This window comes from Gymnoscopelus microlampas (assembly GCF_963454915.1).
Source record: "Gymnoscopelus microlampas genome assembly, chromosome: 7".
Classification (NCBI taxonomy): domain Eukaryota; kingdom Metazoa; phylum Chordata; class Actinopteri; order Myctophiformes; family Myctophidae; genus Gymnoscopelus; species Gymnoscopelus microlampas.
This window is the reverse complement of record NC_139944.1, coordinates 29852784-29877721: the sequence shown is the minus strand read 5'-3', so window position 1 is coordinate 29877721 and position 24938 is coordinate 29852784. Positions and strand designations below refer to the sequence as shown.

General features: G+C 41.1%; 1 protein-coding gene across 3 annotated transcripts; it reads left to right on the top strand.

The window, feature by feature from the left end:
• The first annotated feature begins 237 nt into the window (after positions 1-237).
• On the top strand, positions 238-23400 carry fam83c (family with sequence similarity 83 member C). 3 transcript variants are annotated; one of them, XR_014601192.1, is made up of 7 exons: positions 238-607; positions 1249-1683; positions 4317-4484; positions 7453-7577; positions 17674-17886; positions 19257-21288; positions 21348-23400. XR_014601192.1 is itself a non-coding variant. In XM_084062929.1 (7 exons), exons 1-6 carry the CDS (start codon positions 500-502, stop codon positions 20056-20058), a joined length of 1851 nt encoding a protein of 616 aa, XP_083919055.1. In that variant the 5' UTR covers positions 238-499; the 3' UTR covers positions 20059-20069; positions 20114-23400. The 3 variants fall into 3 exon arrangements, 2 of the variants coding, with proteins under 2 accessions (XP_083919055.1, XP_083919054.1); XM_084062929.1 differs by having other exon boundaries at positions 19257-20069; positions 20114-23400; XM_084062928.1 differs by having other exon boundaries at positions 19257-23400.
• Positions 23401-24938: the final 1538 nt, after the last annotated feature.

The following is a 24938-nucleotide window of genomic DNA, read 5'->3' as shown; positions in this document are numbered from 1 at the left end:
TTGATTGATTGATTGATTGATTGATTGATTGATTGAATAATATAGCAGTTTGCAAAAAAAAGCACAGGAAAGTACAGTTCAATACAAGGTCTGCTAAGAGGATTTTAAACCCAAGAAAGCCTGTGCATATGCTTGTTTCCATTATTTCCACTGGTTGCTTGTTTCTCTCGCAAAACCTGGCAACACTGGTTGGAAACCACAGCAGCGACTGACACACAGAGCAGGTGAGGCAACCAGCAACAGGTGAGCAGAGAGAGAGGAGGAGAAGTGTATGATAACTAACCAGGGCCCCGTGGGGAATAACACAGGTGCTCTCTGACATGGTAGGGAATTAGAGACGCAAGGACCATTTCAGCTGCCGTATCCCTATACCGTCTCGGAGCGGAAACCCCATTGTTATTTGGCATAATATAGGATAGTAAACCGTTTGGTGGAATTTTTTTACGCGACGGTTTTTATCTTTGTTGCTGCTGCTGACGACGACAGCAGACAGACGGACATGCTGAGCTCCGACGCCCTGCGGCCCCCGGCGGCCCACCACAACGGCAGGAAGCCGCTCGGGAAGCTCGCCTTACGGCTGGAGGAGGTGAAGAACCCGTGGCGACAGGTCAGTGGTGGAGGAGGAAGAAGTATTCACGTATTTTTACTTTAAAAGTATAGACATTTACCACAATGTAAAAAAAATACTCTGTTACCTATGTAAAATGCCCTGTGTTCAAAATGTCACCTCGAAATATACTTAAAAAGCAAGTTAAAGTACTGAAATGTTTGAAAATAGCAGCTCTGCAAGCTCACAACGCCTCACTATGAGCTTGTAGATTATAGCTATTTTCAAATGGCCTGTATGAAATAGGACTGAAGTGGTTGATGTATGTTTTATAATGTAATTATTTATATCTGCAAAGTGCTATAAAGAAAACATCACATGGATGCACCATGTGATGTTTTCTTTATATGATATATTTATGCCTCTGAGATGTAGTGGAGTGGAAGTTAAAGTACTGAAAATTTAAAATACTCCAGTTAAGTACAAAAATGCCTCAAAATAGTACTTTTGGGGTATTCGAGTAAATGTACTTGAATACACAGGACCCCAATGGAAACAAGCCGTGGTGCTTTCTTGGGTTTAATCCTTCTAGCATCCTTTTGTGTTCAACTTTACTCTCTGTGCTTAATTTGCAAACGGCCAATAACAGTATTCAATCAATCAATCAATACTTAGTTACTTTACACCACTGTCTGCGACAGGTGTCCACTCTGGAGCTGAGCCACAACGAGGCGGCCCGGCTGGCCACAGACGCGCTCCTGGAGCAGGGAGAGAAGGAGTACCGGAGGGTCCTCACCGAGGAGAGGGAGCTCAACTTTCTGTCCTCCCAGGAGATCCGGTACATCACCGAACAGTCTGTAGTGGCCAGCAACAAGAGCAGCTCCTCGGACTGCAACGGCGGCTCCAACGGAAACGACCATGGGGACTTCATGGAGGAAGGGGACGCCGCGGTGTCGGAGCTCACCTCCGGGACGTACTTCCCCATGATGTCCGACGAGGAGCCGCCCATGCTGGAGCTCGGATGGCCCGAGTCCCCGATGAGATACGGACCCTCCGAGACGCAGATCTACTTCCAAAGAGACAAGTCTCACAACGTCAAGGACCTCATCAGGGGCTTGATAAACAAAGCCAAAAAGGTAGGCTATTATGATCACTTTACAAATTATATTTATTAGGAAGCTATGGAACTTAATTGTTTTCCCCGTTTGGTGTTTGATAATAAAGGTGCACCCCATAGGCATATAACTGCATAATATTGCAATGGTGATTGTCTCCGCCAGGCTGCTAGGCGAATGTTTTGTACCCTGTCCTTCCATCCATCTGTCATTCCATCTGTGAACAGCTAATCTCCGGCACCTTTGGCTTGATGGCAGCGAAACTGTGCACACACACTCCCTGGATGCCAGAGCAGAACCTCTGCCCCAAATATTTCACATGGGCCTGTTATAGCGCCACCAGGAGGCCGATTTGTGCAAAACACATTTTTGGACAGTACTCCTACATATTTTGTCCAAACATCACGCAAATCGGTACACAGTATCATGAACAAATCATGATACACAGCGTCCAGTTAAGCGAAACTTAACTTAACATTCGGACTACGTTGAGGAACAAATGCCACCCTTTTAACATTGCCCTATTATAGCGCCAACAGGAGGCCGATTTTAGCTCTCTTTTTTTGTTAGGACAAAATGTGCTTAACATTACACAAATCGGTACACATTATATCAAGTGATCAAGACAGATCCGTCCGATTTTTCATATTCCATACTGATTGGCAAATTATGAACATTGCTGGCCCACAATAACCTACCTGACCTGGCGGAGACCTGTAGTTACACATTATCCCATTTTATACCTAATCCAAAGTGTGTGTGTGTGTGTGTGTGTGTGTGTGTGTGTGTGTGTGTGTGTGTGTGTGTGTGTGTGTGTGTGTGTGTGTGTGTGTGTGTGTGTGTGTGTGTGTGTGTGTGTGTGTGTGTGTCGATGGGTGGTTTCCCATTTAAGTAGGCTAGCTAGCCTATACATAAATTATGTACAGAAGCTGTCTGAAGTGGTTTTCTAAGTTGTTTTGCATACAGACAAATTGGGCCTCAGCTGTAGGCTACAGTCACTGACGTTGATCCTGGCATGGTGCTGTTTGTTGTCTTTGATCTGCTCTTATCTGTGTATGGCTTTCAAATAGCTGACAGACCAGCCTGCCTGTCATCATGTCATTTATTAAATGGTATTTAGCGCACACACATCAGGAAGCCTAAAAGGCTTTCTCTGATAGATTACACAGAACTTCCTTATAGGCCAGTGGCCAACTCTGATTAAATTGACATTTAGTATTGTTTCCAAAATATGTTCTTCTATAATACTATAGCCTACATAGGCCGTAGTCTATGTAGGCTTCGCGTTGGGTAGTATTTTCATGCGCTGTGTAATTAATTATCATTTTTGTTCTGAATTATTAGTTCCTGGTAGGGAATTCTGTTATCTTATGAAATTGCCTGATATGGTGAACAGAGGCTACTTATGCTGACTGTTACCTTGGTTTATTTTGCCACCTGTATTATTGAGATAAGTGATGATTGACCTTTTTATAGCCTAGTAGTCTATTCAACTGATAGGCTATGTTTTCGAGAGGTGTATATTGTACAGGGAATATTTATATTTAAGTATTTATTTAAATGATATTGTGATTTTGGGCCAATTGCTTAGAGAAAGTATGCTAAGTGATTGCATGGCATGCACACTGTAGCCTAATAATATTAACTTTATTTTCCCTGGCTGATGTGATCATAAAGGGACAGAGAGGGTGATAAGCTTGTGTTATTTGGTCAACTGCCCTATTATCTTCCTTAGAGATAATAAACTGCAAGCTACCTGGCTGCTGAAGAGACTCACCATGTCAAACATGGATGAAACTCATGGCTGAGACACTGGTGTTTATGTGGACATGAAGGAACACAGCACAGCAGCAAACGGTGACTGTCAACGGTTGCTTTATCGCGAGGTCGGCTGTGTTTTTAGCCTGCCACCCCCCCCCCCCCCCCCCCCACACACACACACACTGTTGGGAAATCCCAGCAGGACTACCGTTTCATTTGCTGAGGCAATCCCTTTGTTTTCAGTAATGTCAATCTATTTATAAAATGAAAGTGTTGATCTGCTATTTCCTTTTATTGTTATCTCTGTTATAACCTGGCATTTGTCATTTTAGCCCATGTCATAGTTATACTTAATATATGCGTTGTGTATAAGCATGGGCATTAATTCCTGTTTGTATGTTATCATTCATACAAGCATGTACACCTGCAGTGTGTGTAGAAACACATAGTATGTGCTTAAATGCATGTGTGTGCATATATAGGCATACTTCTTCCTATTGTTCATGTGTTTGACATAGGCTAAGATGTTACCTTATTTTTCATTTATCCAAAGTGCCTCGCTGTAAAATGAGTGCATATAAGCAAAGATAATGTGGTTCCCACACAAAGGTAACCCAGATCCATGGCAGTGTTGTGTGCCATCTGCCATCATGTACTTCCCATTCGGCTACTTTAGGAATTCAGCTACCCTGAAAGTATTAGTGCTTTGATCTACCCATGTCAAGCTACTGAACAGATGGGTGGGTGGATCACTAGAGGGATTAACCTGTATCCACTGCTACAGCTAAAGTGTTAACACCAATATGACCATACCATAGCATTTCCAGGCAAATTTGTGAAAAAGACACTGAGACTTAAAACAGTGGCTGTCTGTGTGATCCTCCCTGTTCCAGGTGATAGCGTTGGTGATGGACGAGTTCACGGATGTGGACCTGCTGTGTGACTTGATGGAGGCATCCAACAAACGCCACGTCCCTGTCTACGTCCTGCTTGATGAGAAGAACATTGGTTATTTCACCGAAATGTGCACTGCTCTCGACATCCAGAACTCCCACCTCGGCGTAAGTACAAAAGGGAATAGTTACAGTGTGTGTGTGTTCTGTGTTTGAAAAGGCAATACTCTGGAATGAGACACAAAAAGTGGTGTGTGGTTTGGAATTGTTGGATCGTATGGAAGCATTGTCTTTGTCTGTGTGCATTCTAGATATGTGTGGATATGATGACAAGACTCTTTCACAGTTGATTACATTATTATGACATAGGACACACATTAATGTGTGTGTGCACATGCATGTGCTGGATAGCGTTTGGCGTGGGTGTCCATAGCATGTCATTTCCACTGACATACTGTATGGATATTCGTTACGATGTAGAAGTCACACTTAGGTGTAAGTAGAATGGGCTTTAACAGGTAAATATGAACTGAGGGTACAGAGCATGTATGTGTGATTGTGCGTGTCTATACTGTAGGTGGGTAAGAAGAAGACTAAGGCTTTGTTCAGAATGCAGGTGAAACTGATTTGTTTGTCAAATACAATTTTAGGACTGACTGTCCCCACTGTAGATCGGCTATTTTTCTGCATGCAACACCCGCCATATGGCAAAGTAAAAATCACCAGGCATCTGTGTCCGAGCATCCAGACTGAGACACATCTTTAGAAGTTGGATTGTAATCAAATTTCATGGAATGTGGTTCAAATCTGATTAGCAAAAATCAGTTTCCATGTGTTTTTTTGTTTTGTTTGCTGTTCAGACTTAATAAAAACTAATATGATTCGAATCTGGATAGGCCAAAAATCTGATTTGGGCTGCCTGTCTGAACATAGCCATAGAGGCAGTGGGACTTTGCAAAGTGCACGTGTAAGAGGGCGTACGTACTGGTAGATGGATTGGTGGGTACATTGCATGTTTATGGACAAGGATGTGACTGCACATGCAAACACAACACAGACTCTTTGAGTCTGTCACGGCACGGTAAAATGGAGGTATTGATGTGCACCTTGTGAATAAAAGGAGGGAAGACGTGAGGTGACAGCTTACATAACTGTTCCTGCAAGTCTTGGTAGAATGTTGTCTTTGCACAAAGTGTATGTAGCCATGCACATGTCCATATCTTCTAAGCATTGCCAATATGCTAATAAGTAGAACTACAGTTCTACTTATTCCACACAGTTCAATTTATCCATCAAGACACACTCAACAACCTTATTTTGTTACACCTGGTATACAAAAAGAAATTGGGAGACGTTCTTTTAAATTTAAAGCTCCTACTGACTGGAACAATTTACCAATTGCAATTAGATCAATTATTTCATTTCCTGTTTTCAAAATGTCCTTACTTGATTCACTTAAAACAAACTGTTCTTGCTTCTGATTTTTGTTTTTGATTGTATTTAGATCACTTTTTACTTTTATTTTCTCATTATTTACTTTCAGTTTTTAGATGACATGTGTTGTTGATGTAGTACGGTCTGGGATGGTGTGAGAGCCCTTATGTGTATGTCTCATGTGTATGTTTTGTCGTTAGTGAATGTTTTGTGATTGTTTTTTGTCATTGTTTGTATGTTGTGCCTGAGGACACCCTGGAAGACGAGATGATACATCTCAAGGGATTTATCCTCCAATAAATTTTCAAAAAAAAAAAAAAAAAAAAAAAAAAAACTATGTATGTTGTAGAAATTGCAGGATTAAGGTGACAATATAATGTGTTTGTAATATGCCAGGCCCTAATAAAGTTGAACAAATATGGCCAATTGAACACTCACAAATGGGAGAAAATATATTTTAGTAATATATATTTGTGAATACAAAGAAAAAACTAGCGTCTTGGGAACTGTGGAAGACCTACATGGTTGAAATGTATTTGTGTGCCTGATTATGTATTAATCAGCAAAATTACACTTTGGTAGAAATTTGGGTTGTGTACTAGTTACCTTGCCAGATATATTCAGTAGTTGCTCCATTTATTATAAATTGATAATAAAAAGTCATCTCCAGATTGACAATCTTGACATACATTGCACCGTGAGACAGGTCTCAAAGTAAAACAGAAAAGAAGTCACTCTCTTACTGTAGCACATAAATGAACACAAACAAACTAAAGCAGATATATAACATTAAAAAATATGTTTTTTTTTATATGAAGGCCAACTTCCTCTTGATTTTACAATTTAATTCCTGACTGCAAATAGTTCCTGGTTAAGTAAAGGAAACCAAAAAAGACTTCACCCCACTCTGTGTCATGACCAAAAATGTACGCCCAGTCACCTACAGTATCTGTTACTGTTCCACTTTCTTACTCATGTTTAATCATAAATAGATATGGATAATTTCTAAGTAATGGTTGGTGCAGTTACACAAGGGTTCAGGATAGGCACATCACATACAGTGTGTTGTAAAGAGACCACTGGAACTTACTTGCATGTTTGTGATGGGTGCGATATTAATACTGTTGATGGTGGAGGTGGTACTGCTCATTGTGGTTCTCACTATGGGTCGGGAAAGCCTCAAGGTCATGCAGGGGGCCTTCCCATAGTGAGAGAGACACCCACTCAAAATAGTTGTTGTTGGTGGAAGTCTGGTTGTTTGAGTGACTGGCTGACTGACTGTAAAAATTAACTGTTGTTTTTGTTCTTGAGCATGAGCATATTATATGGTGGTGACTGGATTCTATTAGCCTGGCTCCAGACTATAGACCCCGCCCACTCTGAGTGGAGTGGACTGCGCTTCAGTCCACTCCACTTCAGGCAAGGATTTTATACCACTAGTTCCAAAAGTGTGTGTAACTTCTGTGCACACGTGCATTGTGCACAAACATATACATGAATGTGTGTATGTACCACAATGGAAACAAATCCCCAGCACCTTTTTGTGTTATCCTTTTAGCTTTAATGTCTTACTGTACCACATGCTATTTACATTTCTGACTAATAAAGTATTCAATCAATCAAAACCGTATCTGTGTGTACATGCATGTGCACAAGTATAATGTATTAATGTGTCTATTACCGTATCTGTGTGTTTCTGCAGAACATGCGTATTCGTACGGTGTGTGGAGACACGTACTGTACCAAAAGCGGCAAGAAGTTCTCTGGGCAGGTTCAGGAAAAGTTCATGATAATTGACTGTGAGGAGGTCATCGCTGGCTCGTACAGGTGAGGAAGGTTCAGGCTCAAACCTGCTACTGTCGAGCCCCCCCCCCTCTCTCTCTCACACACGCACGCACGCACGCGCGCGAAAGGGCTATTTTTCAGATTTACATATTTTCCGACTGCTGTACCTATTGGGTTTGCGTCCTTGCTCAGATTTAACTTGGCAGAAAGTGGATTATTAAGTAGAAGCTATGGAAATACAGTATCTTAACTAATGGAACATAAAGACTTTGTAGCACCATCTTACAGCACTGGCTAAATGAAATTTCTGTATCTTTTTCTTATCTCTTTCACACGTACACACAGACGCACATACACACATGACAACAATCTATTGTTTATGTTACATGTGCGGCCTTCCTGATAGGCGGGCTAAAAATGGCAGACAATGGTTTGGCGGAAGCTATGGAAATAACTGAGCCATGATACATAATGAGATCGCAAATTGCCGTGAGGGTGCATTCAGTGTGATCTATTGAGGGCTTGTGTAAGTGTGACCTACTGTCTGTGCTTGGGTTTGCTAAGGAGCCGTTTGGGGTTACGTGCAACAGCTTGGAGCATACCTGAGCATTAGGTGTCGTAAGTCTCAGTTGTCAAAGTATGACCAGTGAACTTGACATTGAAGAAGGCCGGGTTTTTGTGGTTTTTCAGGATTTGACCCAATTTGGTCTATTTAGAGTTCCTCAAGTACCTGTGAACCCCCAGGATGTGTAGTTGTTTTTTAGTTTGTCTGCACTATGCAGAATACCTGAGTATTAGGTGTAATGACAGCAACATGCGCGATCAATCACAGGGGATTGTTTGATTAATACATTCAGACATACACAACATTGTAGCCTACTACACATACTGGAGGAGTGCAAAGGTCAAAGTCACTTGGTGAAGAAGTGCTGTGTAAGGAAATAAAGAACCAGGTAGAAGAAGGAACGTTTCCCTAAAGGGACTGATATGTTACAGTAAGTGAAGAATAAGGCATTTCATGTCAATCTGTTTTTGTTTTTGTTTATGTTTTGTTCATAGCATGTCTGTTAGCTAAACCTCCTTCATACGCTCCTTCATTTTATTGGCCGGTGCATTTCAGGCCCAATGGGTGCTTTTTGTATACACTATTATGTTTGTAGAGGGGGGTGTGTGTGTGTGTGTGTGTGTGTGTGTGTGTGTGTGTGTGTGTGTGTGTGTGTGTGTGTGTGTGTGTGCGCGCACATTTGTGTTTGTACAGTGCATGCATTTGTCTACTGTATGTGTGCGTGTGTACTGTGTATGTGTTGCTGCTTAAAGCGGAGCTGCTGGACAAATAGTGTGTTGAGAAACTCTAGGGATTTTAACGGCTTAGTGTCACAGAGGGAGGGAGCGAGAACGAGGAAGGGAGGGGAAACGAGAGAGAGAATATGGAGACTGTATTTTCAGTCTTGTTCTACACAGTACATTAGGTGCTATGTCTTGCTATGTGCTATGTCTTGACTTGGCTAATCTCTCTCATGTAATGGTGATTTTCCACAGGCAGACAAGCAAATTGTAAAAATAGCCATGTAATCATAATAATAGATTTGGTTCTAGTATGATTGAAATTATGTAGGCTACTTTGGATGGGAGCTAAATGTGAACCTCTAGAGGTTCTCCTGCTTATCTATGGTTTACATGGTACTGTTGTTATTCAATGGTTCCCCATGCTGGTCTTCAGGGACCCCTCTACTGTTGGTTTTCTATCCTAGCAGGAAAGTAGCTATATTCACCTGGTGTCCTTGTTATTCTAGATGCCTAACACAGAACTTGTCAGATGGAAGTCACTGCTGTAAGCAAAGGCTTTATTCGATGTTAGTTGTTTTATAATGTTACATTTGAAAAGGAAGGCTTGCAACTCACTTTTTTGTTCTATAAAAAACATTATTTCTCCAACAACATTTCAACCCTGTTGAATTTTTGTTGAATAAAAAATGATATTTGAACCAGAAGAAGATCCAACAGGTTCCAAACATTATTTCACTTTACAGTTTGGCTCAGCGACAATGTAAGGGGATATGCGTGAAATTGATCACAAATGTTTTATAATGTCCTCACTTTTCATTTAACTATGGGGGTAGTCAGAACTTTACAGTGTAGTAATATATATGTTGGGTTAAAGAACTGAGATAAGGTGGTTTATCTTTCACATCCATAACAATGATGACACAATGTCATATTTACATGGCATCACATGAACATTCTAAATTATATAATATGTAGACTGTGCTGGTCATAAAGGTGGAGTGTCCTCCCATTGTGCTACTTTGTAGCGTGTAAAAACAAATGTCTAGTCGCGGACAGTAGAAGTGTTGCAGTTTTTTTCACTGATCTGTTAGTGGTATCTGTGTGTGGCAACTCAGTGGGTAGAGACAATGCAAGGCAGCGTGACAGGAATCAAACGCTCAATGTGGAATGTGTTTCATGAGCATCATTCCAGTGTTAATATGAAGCTTGTACAATTAAATATCTCGTCACGAACAGTAGCAGTGTTGCATGGCTTTCCATAGATCTGTTTGTAGTATCGATGTTTGGCAACTCTGGGTAGATACGGTCCAAGGCAACCTGTCAGGAATCAAATGATTAATGTGGAATGCATGGGTGAGGCTTATGTTAAAGTTCTGTTTCATTGTTGGCTTATCGTCCAAGCCAATACAACATAATGGTCCAGATTTCATGGTATAAAAGCTTGTGAATTGATACACTTAAAAATGCAGGACATAAAACTCAGCAGATTATATCTATCTGTCTGTCTGTCTGTCTGTCTGTCTGTCTATACATTCAAAACAAATACAGGGACATTTATATTATCATCAATATACATACGATATATTTAATTTCATATTTAACATGAGAAAGGGTTCCAGAGCATTGCAAATGGAGCTGGTTTTGATGACTTCTAACAATTTACGTATACCTGTAGGTCAATATCTTTACACTCAAACAGAGAGCGTCTCCTTCCCAAACCCCAATGGTTCTAATCAGCCCCCCGCCCACAGGAGTGGCCCAATTCACTCACAACTTGCTACAAAAATCGCTCATGAAAAAATATATAATCTCCTACATTCCATTTTCCACCTTCACATCTGTCTCCTTCTCTAATAATCAAAAAGTGCTATATATTTCATCTCGCACTTTACTTCCGGATGGTTCGTTTTGCACCTTTTTTTGCCACATCGGTCACGGGAAAGAAATAAGCGCTGCCGTGGTCTATGGAAACGAGCCCAAAAGTGCACCCAAATAAGCCCAAAATCGCTTATACAAACAGTCAGACCTGGCAACGCAGCCTACGCCAATCATGTGTGAGAGATCTACAAGCTATGGGGCAGTGACGCCACCGTATCTTAGCAACAACGACAGCGCTCACTCTCATTGGTCGTGTCATGCCAGGAGCAGTCTCCAGACAATGGCATCGCAGAGAGCTTGCTGTAGCCATCACATTCAGTCGCTGCAACGACGGACAGGGAGCTGTGATAGTGGCATGTGGCTAACACTAACGTCGCTGTCATGCCTGCAGCGGCTGTGCAATCACTTTGTCAACAATGCACGTTCGTGCGGCGAATGTTATTATTGCTGCTCCGTTAGTCCATTGTACATGGTGGTGTATGTATGTTGTGGGCTTGTGGAGAACTGTGTTGCTCCACACAACAACTCCAGTAACTAACGTAATGGCAGGACCGCCCCTAGCCCCTACGGAACCTCTCCCTCCGCTGTACGCTGTATAGCTCCGAGATGAGGTCCCTCGTTAGTTACTGCCGTCTGTTTTCGAAATGGTCGCACGTCGTCCACTTTACATGTTTCTTACCCCTTTCTGCACATCGTATCCAAAAAGTAAAGCATTTCCGCCACTCTCTCAGGTGTTTGAAGTTTTAACGCGCCATAAAAGCTATCCAACGGGTTGAAGAAAGTATTTAATTTGCCTCGGTTTTCATCCGGTCCCATAATATTTTGCATTAGAAGATGCAATTCAACATTTGACCAGTAGGGTAACCAGTAATGTTATCTCTACGGGCGCAACTCTTGCGCAATGTCTTAAAAACCATGTAACCGGATGAAAACCGAGGCAAATTAAATACTTTCTTCAACCCGTTGGATGGCTTTTATGGCGCGTTAAAACTTCAAACATCTGAGAGAGTGGCGGAAATGCTTTACTTTTTGGATACGATGTGCAAAAAGGGGTAAGAAACATGTAAAGTGGACGACGTGCAACCATTTCGAAAACAGACGGCAGTAACTAACGAGGAACCTCATCTTGGAGCTATACAGCGGAGGGAGAGGTTCCGTCGGAGCTAGACCGCCCCGTGCAACGCACGTTTAGGCTGCATTATGGTAATGTAGTAATTTCAGATAGTTTCGGTCCAACTAGGGCAGTGGCTCTCAACCTTTTCATATTTGCACTGGGGACCCCCCCCCCCCCAATTTGTTTGACTCCATTCCACAAGTCAATATTGCGAAAATAGCTGATCTACAAGCTCACAACGCCTCACGTTGAGAGGCGCTGTAAGCTTGTAGATCGGCTATTTTCAACATGTTTGCCTCTCTCTTATATTATTTGACAATTTGGCCAATGTTATATAGTATAGTTTGTTGACTACTTTTGTTGCAGTAATGGTCTTTTCCTTTACTTTCGTTTTTTTATTGTCTCCGCCAGGCCGAAAGGCATGGCGCGAAAGTATCTTTCACCCCCTGTCTGTCCGTCCATCTGTGGATAGCTAATCTCCCACATCGTTGGCTTGCCTTGATCGCAGCAAAACTGTGCACACACACTCCCTGGATGCCAATTCAGAACCTGCCCCATTTTTTCTCACATGGCCCTGTTATAGTGCCACCAGGAGGCCACTTTTTGCAAAACACATTTTTCCACAGTACTCCTACATATTTTGTCCAAACATCACGCACATCGGTACACAGTATCTCTATAGTCATTAAAAAAACGGCTCCTTCAGATTTTTCATATTCCATCCTGATTGGCTAAAAATGGCTTACAAAGTTTGCAGGATTGCTCCGTTTTGACCAAAATGTCTCAAATTATGAACACAGCATGCACTTTCCGTGCAACTTTGCACCCACATTCCCACTATGCCCAGGAAGACATTCCTCTTGAGAATTTTCTAATCAGCCTCATGGTGGCGCTATAACAGCCCGATATGTGTTTTCGCCTATAACTGCACCAATCTGTGTAAAACTTTGTATGTGCACTCTCTACTGGTCAAGGAAAAACCTTTGCCCTGCATTTTTCACATCTACCTTTTAGAGCGCCACCAGGAGGCCGACTTATGTAAAACATATTTCTTTACATTACTCCTTCCGATTTTATCAACATTTCACGCAAATCGGTACACATGATCTCTATAGTCATGTGCTCAAGACGGATCTGTTTAACTTATCATATTCCATCCCGATTGGCTAAGATTCACATCTAAAGTTTGCAGGAGTGGCCCGTTTAGAACAAAATGCCACAAATCATCAATGCAGCGTCCGATTGCGGTCAACTTTGCACGCACATTCACACTATGTTGAGGAACAAGTGCTACCATTTCAACATTGGCCCGTGGGGGGTCCCCACCGACAGGTTGAGAACCACTGTATTAGGGGAGAGTCAGTGAGAGCTGGATAAACGAGGTAAAATGTGCCAAAAGGAGTCTGTACGGCTGTCGATAAATGACCACATGACGTCGGTGGGAGAGGACATATTGTGTCTTTTGGACAAACAGCAGCGTGGTGCTGATGTTTGTTGTGTGAAGCAGCTTAATGTCAGAGTATTTGTGTTGGAGCGCCTCAGTGCGGCTGCAGAGCTCATGTGCAACCTCTTCCAGAGAGAGATATAGACAGAAACTCTGCTGGAGAAAAAACAACACTGCTGGGCATTGACTTTCATATGGACATTGATCTACACACTGCAGGTATGTCTGTTACACACACAACATCAAACTACACACTACAGGTATGATGCAGCATTTGCATTCCAGCCAGCACACCAGCGTCGTTCCCATATGGTTTCAAGGTGGGCTAAACCATATGGACCCCATGTCGGCAATGTCAGTGTGGACATACGTGTGTTCTACCTGGCCCTTAGGTGGCCTCTACCTAGGCAATTCTATGTGGGGCCGAGGTGGGTCTTAACTGCGATGCCCATGCGAGTATAAGTAGCTTCTACCTGGCCCTTAGGTGGGCCCCAACTAGCCATGTTTATGTGGGACCAAGGCGGGTCCTAACTGGGTTTGCCCATGCAGGCTTTAACTGGGTTCTACCTGGGCCCTAGGTGTACCCTAACCAACCAGAGTGCAGTGCCCATCGCTCCAATTGTTGTGACGTCAGGGCTCTCAATACTGCACATTGGTGGAGGAGGAGGGGCCGCAGGGCGACCGCACACATCGCTGAACCAATGGTAGCCCACGGATGTTTCCTCTGGGGATTTACAATCTGCCCCTCTATGCCACATATCATCCGCACTACAGGGTCTTCACTGACCGAGCCACGGCCCCACTGGCCCTCAGGACGCTACGCCACTTATATGAGCTGCCAAGTGGCCGCGGGCGCTACGTGGGTGTGGCCGCGGGCTAGACGCGAGCCCCCGCGTAGCGGGGGCGAGCTTCTAGTTGTAACAAGTACAGTCAATACAGAATGTACAACTAGCAACATCCTCCACTTGTGATGTCATAATTATTCAATTACATTGTGCTCCTGACATGTGATGTTGAGGTTGTCCCTCTTTCTGTATAGCCTTTGTTAGATTTGATCTGAAAAACAAAATGGAACACCATAAAATGGAAATGGCGGCTCAAACTGCTCTTTGAATTGATATCAAGACATGTAACCTAGGCCTAATGTTTTACATACGTGACAGTCTTTGTATGCAACCTTAAACGTAAAATATAACCATGTTGTATGTAAAAGATCTGACAGCAGGTATTGAAATTCTATATTCTGGTGTCTGGTGTCAGTTTAGAGAGGTTTTCAGTTAAGGTAATCATTTTGGTAATCCAGAATGATTCTGTTCTATTTCAAGGTTGTCTCTTTCATTTGAACCCTTCAAGCAAATTAAGATCACAAGATTCGGCTATCTTTCAGAACAAATACAGTACTGGGCCTTTTATGAGCTCTCAGCATTATATGACATTGTTAGTAAGGTGCGTGAAGTTCTGGCTATGAAATACATTCTTATCGCACTCTTGCAATGAACTTGTCTTCAACCCAGTAATTATGACATGAATGCAAATTTTATGATTTACCTGTAAGTCAGGTAATCATTGATGAGAGTACTGTACATGGTAGAGTTTTGGATTTCATAACATATAACACTGAAAACCCTGCATATTAAATACTAGATCATAAGACCTCTAAACCGTGGCATCTTGGAGTTGTCTTAAATGCACTCTATTTGATACCCCTGCTTACATAATTCTGTTGAGTTATGTGTAAGGCAGCCTAGGGCTCCCTGTAAGTTCTAGGAACAGTGAGTGGGTTAAAGTGATAAAAGCTGTCATGCAGGTTAGTCAAATGGCAATGAAACTGACGGTGGCTCTGTTGTTTTTGGGTCATGGAAAATGCATTCACTGTTTCTGAATGTGTGTGACAGCTTTTGAAGGCTTTGACAGCTTCAAATGATAAAAAAAAGAAGGCTTAAGAGAGGTTATTTTTAAAATCTTTTTTACTTTGTTGTGCGATGTGTCAAACAGCGAAAATAGTTTAAATGCCTAAAATCTCACGCCTCACATCGAGTAACAGCTTGTAGATCTGCTATTTTTGAAAAATATTTGAAAATGTTTGCCTACTTGAATATGAATAATGACATTCTCAAAAATAGGGACACAAGGTTTAAAGTGGTTAAAGTAAGTGCAGAAATTCTTCCGCACACTGTCTCTGTCCTACCATTCTTATTTTATGTCTCGTTCCCATGGCTTCCGTGTCCGTCCAGTCAGTGTGTCGAAGTATGCCTAAGCGAGACACTTAAGCACCCTAACTGCTTCCCTTGGTGCTGTGTTAATGTCACCCACATGTTATAATAGTTAGGATGGGTAAATGCAGCGGACGGATTTGTAAATGTACAGTGACAAATAACCTAACAACAACATCGTAGCTCCATGCTTCCATCACATTATGATGGAGATGTTGATAGATAAATCATACCCATTTGTTGTGATATTAAGACACTTGGGTGACTATTGTTACCATTGTTTACATAATTTGATAATGGTAATTTACCAACCAAGCACTTATTTATTTATTCATTTATTTATTTAGTTGCAGTTTTCTGGCCTTTGTTTATGAACATTCTAAATTGTCCAACCAAGTTCCCAGTTGTCCTGAATGCACCCAAGCTGATTGGTCCTCATATTTAGGGCAGTGAGTCACCACACAGTGACTCGGTTTGACCAGGAAGTTGTTAACGGAAAATTCAGGATGATTTGCTATCTTATCGGTTAGATGTGAGTAGATATTTACCCAAGGCCAGTTAATAGGTTGTATATTGAGTCAATATAGTGAGTGTTTCACACTCCCTATCAGAGATACATGATGGCACGGTGGATATATTTAATAATTATACCTGGCAGCATAATTATGATGCCTGTTAAATAGTTCTATCTAGAAGGAACTTCAGTATCATTAGTGATGCAACGACCTGTTTTTCTATTTCCCGACGGTCTGCCTCCTGCTTAGTCAAAGAACTTCCATGGAAAGAAGTGGCAGCTAAAGCCTGACTGATACTTCGTTGGGTGTGGGTGCACATGCTGCTATGCATGAACCACTTACGCCTGATTTATACTGTGTCGTGCACCGAAAATAGCCGATCTACAAGCTCACTACATATCGCAGTGCGATGTGTTGAGGTTGTAGATCTGCTATTTTCACTACTATTGTGCGACACTATTGTATGATGAAGTAGTTCATTAATTTACGATAAAACAACATGAAAATATGGAGATACAGGGTTTCTGCCTGACAGCATCGATATGTGACTAAAGTGGTGTAATGAGTTCAAGTGTATGCATGTCATCGATACATTAATTTCAAGCAAGTTCTACAGAGGCCAGTCACTAGACTCCAAACAGTGACAGAGACACAAACATGTAAAAACACATAAGTAGAAGAAATTAAGACGTATCTGCTGGTGTAAACCGTCCCTCTGTTAAAAGTTATTACAGTCAGATAACCCAAAGCTCATAGCCAAGTATATTTAGGCTGTTACGTATATGTTAATCCATTCCTGCCGTGTGCCGTTGCGTTAATTAATTGTTTGTACTTTTATATGATTAGATTTTATATAAGATACAGTTAATGACAACATTGTTCATTTGTCAAATATATACACGATAGTTCTCTTGGTATCAAGGCTCTTTGGCTTAGTTTACATTGTGCTACCTGTACAGTCGCCTGTACAGGTAGCACAATGTTTCAGGGCATGTATCGAAATTTCATATCGTGTTTTAGTTTATTGAATGTAAGTACATCTATATTATCACTTTATGAGGTTGTACAGAACACAGAGAGACATGCAGGGAAGTTAAGGAGCCTGAAGCGGATAAACATCCAGGATGTTGTACACACGCAGTACACCTACAGTATGAACTGGTAGAGCTGCCTGTCTGCAACTTTTAACTGACATGATCCCGGATCAAAATGTTGTCACAGCAAATTGACACCTTTGGGAGCTTCTTAACAATCTGTGAGCACTTCTGAACATAGCAGATTACTAGCGTTTTCATTTGGGGTCAATATTTGTCAAGGTACTTCTACAGTGCTTGTCACATGATTATTAACAAGCATTGGCTAACTGTTATGTGTATTTTATTACTATGCTTTTTAGGTTATTGTGCATGGCGAAAATGCCACTTGCCTGATGATCATGTAAGCATCAATGTCTGTTAGCAACGCAGAAGCCTATCTCTTCATTAGTTGGCTCTTTTTTTGTTAAACAAATTTTATTCATTTAAATTCATATGACCGGTGGGTAAATATCATCCGCATACAGTATTTGTAGCGACTCACGTTTGATACAGGTTGCACAGGTGTTTTCACTTGTACACTTCAATAGGATATCATTTCCTGTTTCCTGTCTTACATTTCCTGGTTCTTCTGTCTCTCTCCCCCCGTTTAGTTTCACCTGGCTATCGGCTCAAGTACACAGTAACATGGTAATGCACTTCTCTGGACGCATCGCAGACAGCTTCGACCGAGAGTTCCGCTGTCTGTATGCAGACTCACAGATCGTCGACTGTTTCTACAACCAGGAGGAGGAGGGTCTGCCCTACTACCCCTCATACCCCTCCATGATGGGCCAAGGCCAGGCTCAGGATATGTTTACTGACAGGTAAGAAATTGCCATCAGGACCTCAGAATTAAGATAAATTGATATAAATAAATAAACATAATGCTTCCAGCTAGCATAACATTTGAACAAATCATAGTACTTTTTTTTTTTTTTATACTAAATTGCAGGACTGAGTACCGACTAGGTTAAGTACTCTGCTCAATTTTCTATTTCAATGAATAGTGGACTAATTCACTTGCCAGTCCATCCCAAAATTTAGCAAGTTTTTGCAAGAGAATTTTTCACTTTTTCACTTTAAGTGTTATCATACCTATCGGATCATGGTGGATAATTGTGAAATATTTGTCCCTGTACATGATGCGTAGCCCACAAGCTAGTCACATACGTCACTCCAGTACTCAGTGGGTTATGTAACTGGTGTGTCACTAGCAGCTGACCTTAATTTTCTTTTTAAGCTTGCCACTCTCCTTGCTCATTCCACCGTTGTTCCTCTTGCTATCATATGACACCAGCGCTGTTGGTATGCGATTCCATGCTTCCACCAACACCCTATTCCACCTGGATGCTCTGTTTTCCCCTGCAGGGTTTTGTGCTATATCTTGTACTTCTTCCACTTGAGTTGAGCAGGAAATAATACATTATGTAGCTGAGCCTGAACGCTCAAAGATCAAGTATAATTGCTCCTGCATTTACAGTACATTAATAAAAATGTTTTCTAATCTATACTGGAGTTATCTGGACTGATTACTACTGCCAGTAATACCACATAAATCCCTAATGACCTACAATTTAATTATGCCAAACCATTCAATCCTGTAATTGATTGTATAACTCTCTGAGCGTTTACATGTTTCCAATATAGTAACAAAGAAGCAGATCCCACTTTCAAAATATTGGGTGATTCTGGGTGGATTTAACATTTAGGACAAATAGTTGTATATACTGTTTATTTTTAGTTTGCGACACAAGTTCTCCATAAAAGTGTGCAGAAGTATTATTTTTTATAATTGTCCGGGTGTTGACAATAACAAAATGGACAATACATTTTACCCACAGTCAGAGAATTTGATTTATTCACTGAGTAATTGTTAAAAAAAAAGAAAACATGTAATTACATAACATTTTATAATGTAATTATAAAGACTGAGTACATGTACAGTATTTATAAAATAAATACAGTATACATGTAAAAGAGGACATATGAGCTGCTCTGGAAAAAAGATCAAACGTTGTTTTCTGTGAATGTGTTTTTTCTTTTTCTTTCATTGCAGTAACATCAGTCAGCTTGAAAGCTGAAGCTGAAATGCATAGACTTTAAACTTCATTACAACTTCATTAGACTCAGTTTCCAATGACTTTAGTAAAGGGTTTAGTATGACAATTCGCACTTTCCCTCTCTTCTCCTATAGGCAGAGGGACCGGGAGAGGGTGTGTTCCGAGAACTCCAGTAGCCAGTCAAGCAGCAGCGTGTCCAGTGTGAAGGCTGCGCCCGGAATGGCCTCTAACACAGTCTACAAGGTCACCCAGGGTCACGACAAGAAGGAATCGAATAACAACTCTCCCCTGAGCCATGAGAGGAGAGGAGGAGAGAGAGACAGAATAGGAGGGCAGACCCCAACACCTCAGAATCCAACCTCACCGGCCATCCGCAATGGAGGAGCCAATCACAGCCCGGTTCCGGAACTCCCATCGAATACTTTCGGCCAACCGTTGGGCATCGAGTGGACCAAGTCCAACCCGGCCGACTTCCTGCGACCGAATCTGGGCGGCACCACCTCCAAATTCCAAGCACTGGGTTTATATTCTAATATGTTGGGCAGCCCCAACCTAAACTCCAACCACGGACCCAAGCCACAGTCCCCTTCTCCTGCTGCGGAAAACAAATTCTCCTCCAAGCAGAGGACTCCTAACAACCAGTTCCTCAACAAACTCACGGACCTCTTCCTGCCCCCTTCTGGTAAGGAAAAGGATCTTTTCAGGAAGTCGCCCCCACACAGTGGGGTCCCATCACCCTGGAGTGGCCCAGACCTTACTCTGACAGAACCAGAGAGCCAGCAGAGCCCACCTCCCCCTCTTTCCCCAGTCGGGCTGCTGAGCCGGCAGGACCAGAAGCGAATGACGCTGGGCCACAGCAAGTTGGACCTCGTCAATCACTACAACAAAATGAAGTCCAAACAGGTGTACAGCCGGTTTGAACTCAAGAACAACTAACTAAATGGTGGGTTGATGCCTTCCTCGATGGCTGAAAATAAGAAAATCTTACTAGAAACTAGTGGTGCACAAATAATAACTGGTATCGGGTGATAACCAGGCTAAAATACTCATACTCTGTATTGGATGAAGCTCACCGATAAAAAGAACCGATACATTCATTTACTTCCACACACCTTGGCCTCCCTTTTTTTCTTGAATGCTTGCGTTTGACCTGTTTTGTTTGTTTTTTTCAAATCAAGTCAGCAGTGTTTTAAAGGTATACTGAGTAGCTTTCTGCTGCTTGTCACCTGTAAAAACAGTTTGCAAAGGAATGTGTTTACACGTTGGCTGGTTATATAAAAAGCAACCAAATGGGGGCGAATTCGTTCTGGAGTCAGAGTTATAAATTACTCAAATACATTGAAATACAAACATTTTCATATTACACATTGAAGGGTGTTCTTCAGTTAAGATGAAGGCCAAAAAGTCAAAGGTTATACAGTGTCTTTGAAATCAAGACTAATGGTCAACTATGGCAGTGGTTCTCAAAGTGCAGTATGGGGACCCCCAGGGGTCCTTGAGGGGTTCCAGGGGGTCACCATCAAAATGAGAAACGGTTTTAACACTCAAAGGGGGTGTACGTGATATATGTATTTTGTGTGTTAAATAGCTCTACATTCCCATAGTAATCATCACCCTGTAGCGTTCAGTAACAGGGGTCTCCATCTCCCCATCTCTCCAGCTCTATTCAATCTTTTCAAATGGGGGTCCACAGCCAATTACATATCAATTTGGGGGTCCTTGACATGAAAATGTTTGAGAACCACTGAACTATGGAACCTGGAGAGCTTATTCCGTATTTCAGGAATTCAACACGTTACAATGCCTTGACTTTGTTTTGCCAAGTCGAAATTGCAATTCACTGTTAAGTAGTGTCATCAGTGGACAATATTCAAGATACACAAGACACTGACTTGAACAAGAGCTTGAAACTCAAGAACATTGTGTTGAGATGATGATGTGCATTATGGACAAATAATGTTATTCCCATTTCCTTGGACTTTATTATATAATTAATTTCACTTTTCTCTATCTCGTACTCCTACCTATTCTTTATAAGTTTCTTTTTACTATTAGAATTAGTATAATGTCAGACGTTGTCCTGTCTTTAAAACACTCCAACAGGGCGGCATCGAACACTATAACACGTGCCTTCACCATCCTGCCTTAAAGTTTACAATCAGATTTGTTTCTAATTTCCCCCGCAGGTTAAAATACAGTCATAAATCATAATTTACAATTTTAAGAATATGGAAAAAGCACTGCTGATTAAATCAACTATTCATCCACATTCTAGTTTTTTAGGAACTACCTGCTCAATACTGTTTGACTGTATACACTGTATATGTTTATACATTTTCTTTTTGATTTTAATGTTTTTTTATGAATATGTACAGATCTGTGTATTGAACTAACCTACTGGCTTTCAGTAATTTAGATCATTTAGACAATTTGCTATTCTACACATCTTTTTGAAAATGCTCTGCTATTCACATAATTCACAACATACAGTACTTAAAAGGGTTATTCATTTGAACATACCGGTATACTACCTTAACTGTAGTAACAGGGCCCCAATACCCTGACCGGTTTTCTAGAGACCCCAGGGCAATAAGAAAATTGTGCTGGCTACAGCAGCTGGAAATGTTATTACCCGTTTTCCTTTACATTATGATAGAATTCTGTTCATAGAATTGTTATGTAAAATATATTTTGATCTTGTATTATAAGACAACATGATGTACATGACTACTGTATGTGAATACTTTTTTATTTTTCTTGTTTATAAAACAAACTTGCAGGTCAGTCTTCCCATAAAATCTTTATGGAAAGACTGCCACGTAAATGTTATGTAGATCTTTACTGTTGAAAATGTTGACACGGTTAACCGTTAACAATGGTCAGACTTTCTTTTTTCATCTATCACTCCTTTCACAATCAATTTGGTTTATCATCTCAACATTAATTAACTAAAACATATATATAAATCACTATCAGATACTGGATAATACTTTTGTATAACAAAGTGATGTGTCACTACTTCTAATCTATTCAGGTAATGTGTACTGTATACGTATGTATCAATGTCACAAATGTGGGTCATTGGTCAACGACACTGTCGTAAATACAGTATATTCATTAAATACTCGTATGCGTTATTTTTTGCAGAATGTGAAGTCTTTATACCCATCAAACCCCTCCAACTTAAGGAGGGCATATGAGGTATGCGGTCAGCTGTAGGGTTGGCTCAGGGAAGAGGACGCCCCTGCCTTGCACAGTCCCTTGGGATGTCTGCCATTTAACAACTAGGCAAATCTTAATGATTGGGCATGGGACACAAGCTAAGGCTTGATCACCCTGTAGCTGGCCACCTTTGATGAGGGTGTATAGTGTTTGTACCCCAGTCTAAGAAAGACACCTCCCATGCCACTCTCGTAACATCGAGGCAAATCTCATGTGAGTGCACACCATCTATTGGCACAATGGACAGTATCAACATCACGTTGATACTGTTAGTTACATATCTGTAACTAAAATAAATGATTTAAAAGCCAGTGCTAAGCCAGAGCTATGCTCCTTAGTTTGAGTTTAAATTGGGTGATTATTATGGTACAGCCCCTCTCAACTCGTGTAGCAGCAGCTGTGTCAAACTTGTTTGTCTTCTTTGGACCCAAAGGACAACTTCATAATCTCACCTGGGATCCATACCCATGGAAATGCAGTTGTTTTTGTTGTCATGTGTGGAGCCTTGAGAGACAGATCCATGGACAATTTTGGGTCATGATCCATTGTTTATGAAACAAAGCACTTGTGTCTTCCAAAGGGAGATGGATGGAAAGTGGCTGAAGTCCCTCCATGGCCATATTCACACACTGCCATTTTGTTCTTTGTACTGGGGGCTTTGTTGTAGAGGGAGTGCTTGAAGTAAGAGCAAAATGACCGCTGTGTGAATATGGTCCATGATGCATCTCTGCTGTATTTGTCTTCAATTAGTACTGTATGTGTAATTGCAGTCTCTAATCTTATTTACATTTTTTAAGTCAAATTATTCTACCTCTGTTGCCTGGCCACAGAAAACGGATAAGATTTGTGTAAATATATTGGGATTTTTCTACAGTGACTACATCAGTAGAACAGTGCTGTAAATATCAAAGTGATACTAGTTGGATATTACTACGATTGTATTGTTTGTTTATATGAATGTTGAAGGTGTGAGCAAGTGTTAGCTGGCTACTATGAATTGTTGAACAGTGTTACAAAACTACACAATGATGCAATAAAGATGCTTTGCTATTGGGATTCTGTATTGGCTCTGATGTGGATGGTGATGGTTGTGAAGGGTCAGGAAGGTAGTGGTGATGATGATGAAGGGCAGGTTAACAGGATGTTAGTCAAATACAATGCACATAAAAGGGATTTGACTGTGGTTGCTCAGGTTGCTTTTTTTCACCCCATGGAAACGTGAATTCATGGATATTTTTTAGTTTTTGTTGCATTCCTAAGCCAATAATTTGATGACCAGCAGACCGGTAGGCAGCGGTTCCGGTAGGAGACCCAAAGGAGACTCTTTGTGCCTCCTACCGGAACCGCTGACGGTCATCAAATTATTGTCTTATGAAAGTGACAAAAAAAGTCTCCATGAGATGACTAATCGATAAAAAAATGTTGGTGAACTATCCCTTTAAAAAGATTATTTAGCTATGGGCAAAACAAATGATATTCTATTTGACTTGTATGAGGCTTTATGGGTGTGTAATTAGCAAATATTACATGAGATGGTGTTCTTTACTGTTATTAGTGCCACTACACTACAGTGATGCGATTGTGAATGAGTCGCTTGCCCCTAGTTCGGTTAGCATCATTGAAGTTTTGGTGGATCTGACTTATTCAAGTGTGCAATTTTGTGAGATGATTTTAAGTTCTAAGTAGGCCTATGCTTTAAATTGTTCCAGTTTCACATGAAAATAGCCAATCTACAAGCTGCATTGAGAGCTTGTTTTCAGTAGATATTTAGTGTAGATCGAAAACAGGAGAGGGCCTTTTATAAAGCCCTACTTACTGCATGCAGGAATTGTCTAGCACCTGACAATAAATGACTGGAATGGATGACCTGTTCTCCTCATTCTGTGCCCATCAAGTGAAAGTCAAGTCCATATTATACAATGTTAGGCATTGTTTACAGCAAATCTTTATTCATGATTACAAAAACATGTTTTGATTTCTTCCTTTAAAAGCTATCTTCAGTATTTTACTTGTACATACACCACTCATCACTGCAATTATATTATTCATGTTATTTTTAAGGTACTATTATTTCACACAATTTAGCTATTTACTGTCTACTTAAGTGAAGCCAAAGAATTTGGTTCTGAACTGGGCTGTAAGAATCCTCCTTTGTAAAAGGCATTTGTCTGGTTATCTCTAAGCCTATGGTTATGGAAAGTAGGGATAAAGGGTTTTATGCTGGCCATTAGCAGGGCATAATTTTCCCTTATAAGAATCGCCTTTCACCACGGTCTTCTCTGGGGCTATGTACTGTACTGTATGTCTTCCTTTCAGGAAATTCAGTCCGTGGGCTGCATCCTTCTCTTTGGGCTATTTATACACTCAAAAGTAACAAAAGCAGGATGGTTAGAGAGATGGACAGTGTACAGTAACAGGCGAAACACTGCCATGGACAGAAATATGAACAATGCATCAGGTTAAAACCTCCATTGTAGGTTTTTAAATTGTTCTTTTTTCTTTTCCTTGACCTCTCCTGCAAGCTATTGACAAAGGGACTGTGCATCGAATGTCATAACATGGCAGCAATAAATAATTTGCTGCCTCAGCACTGG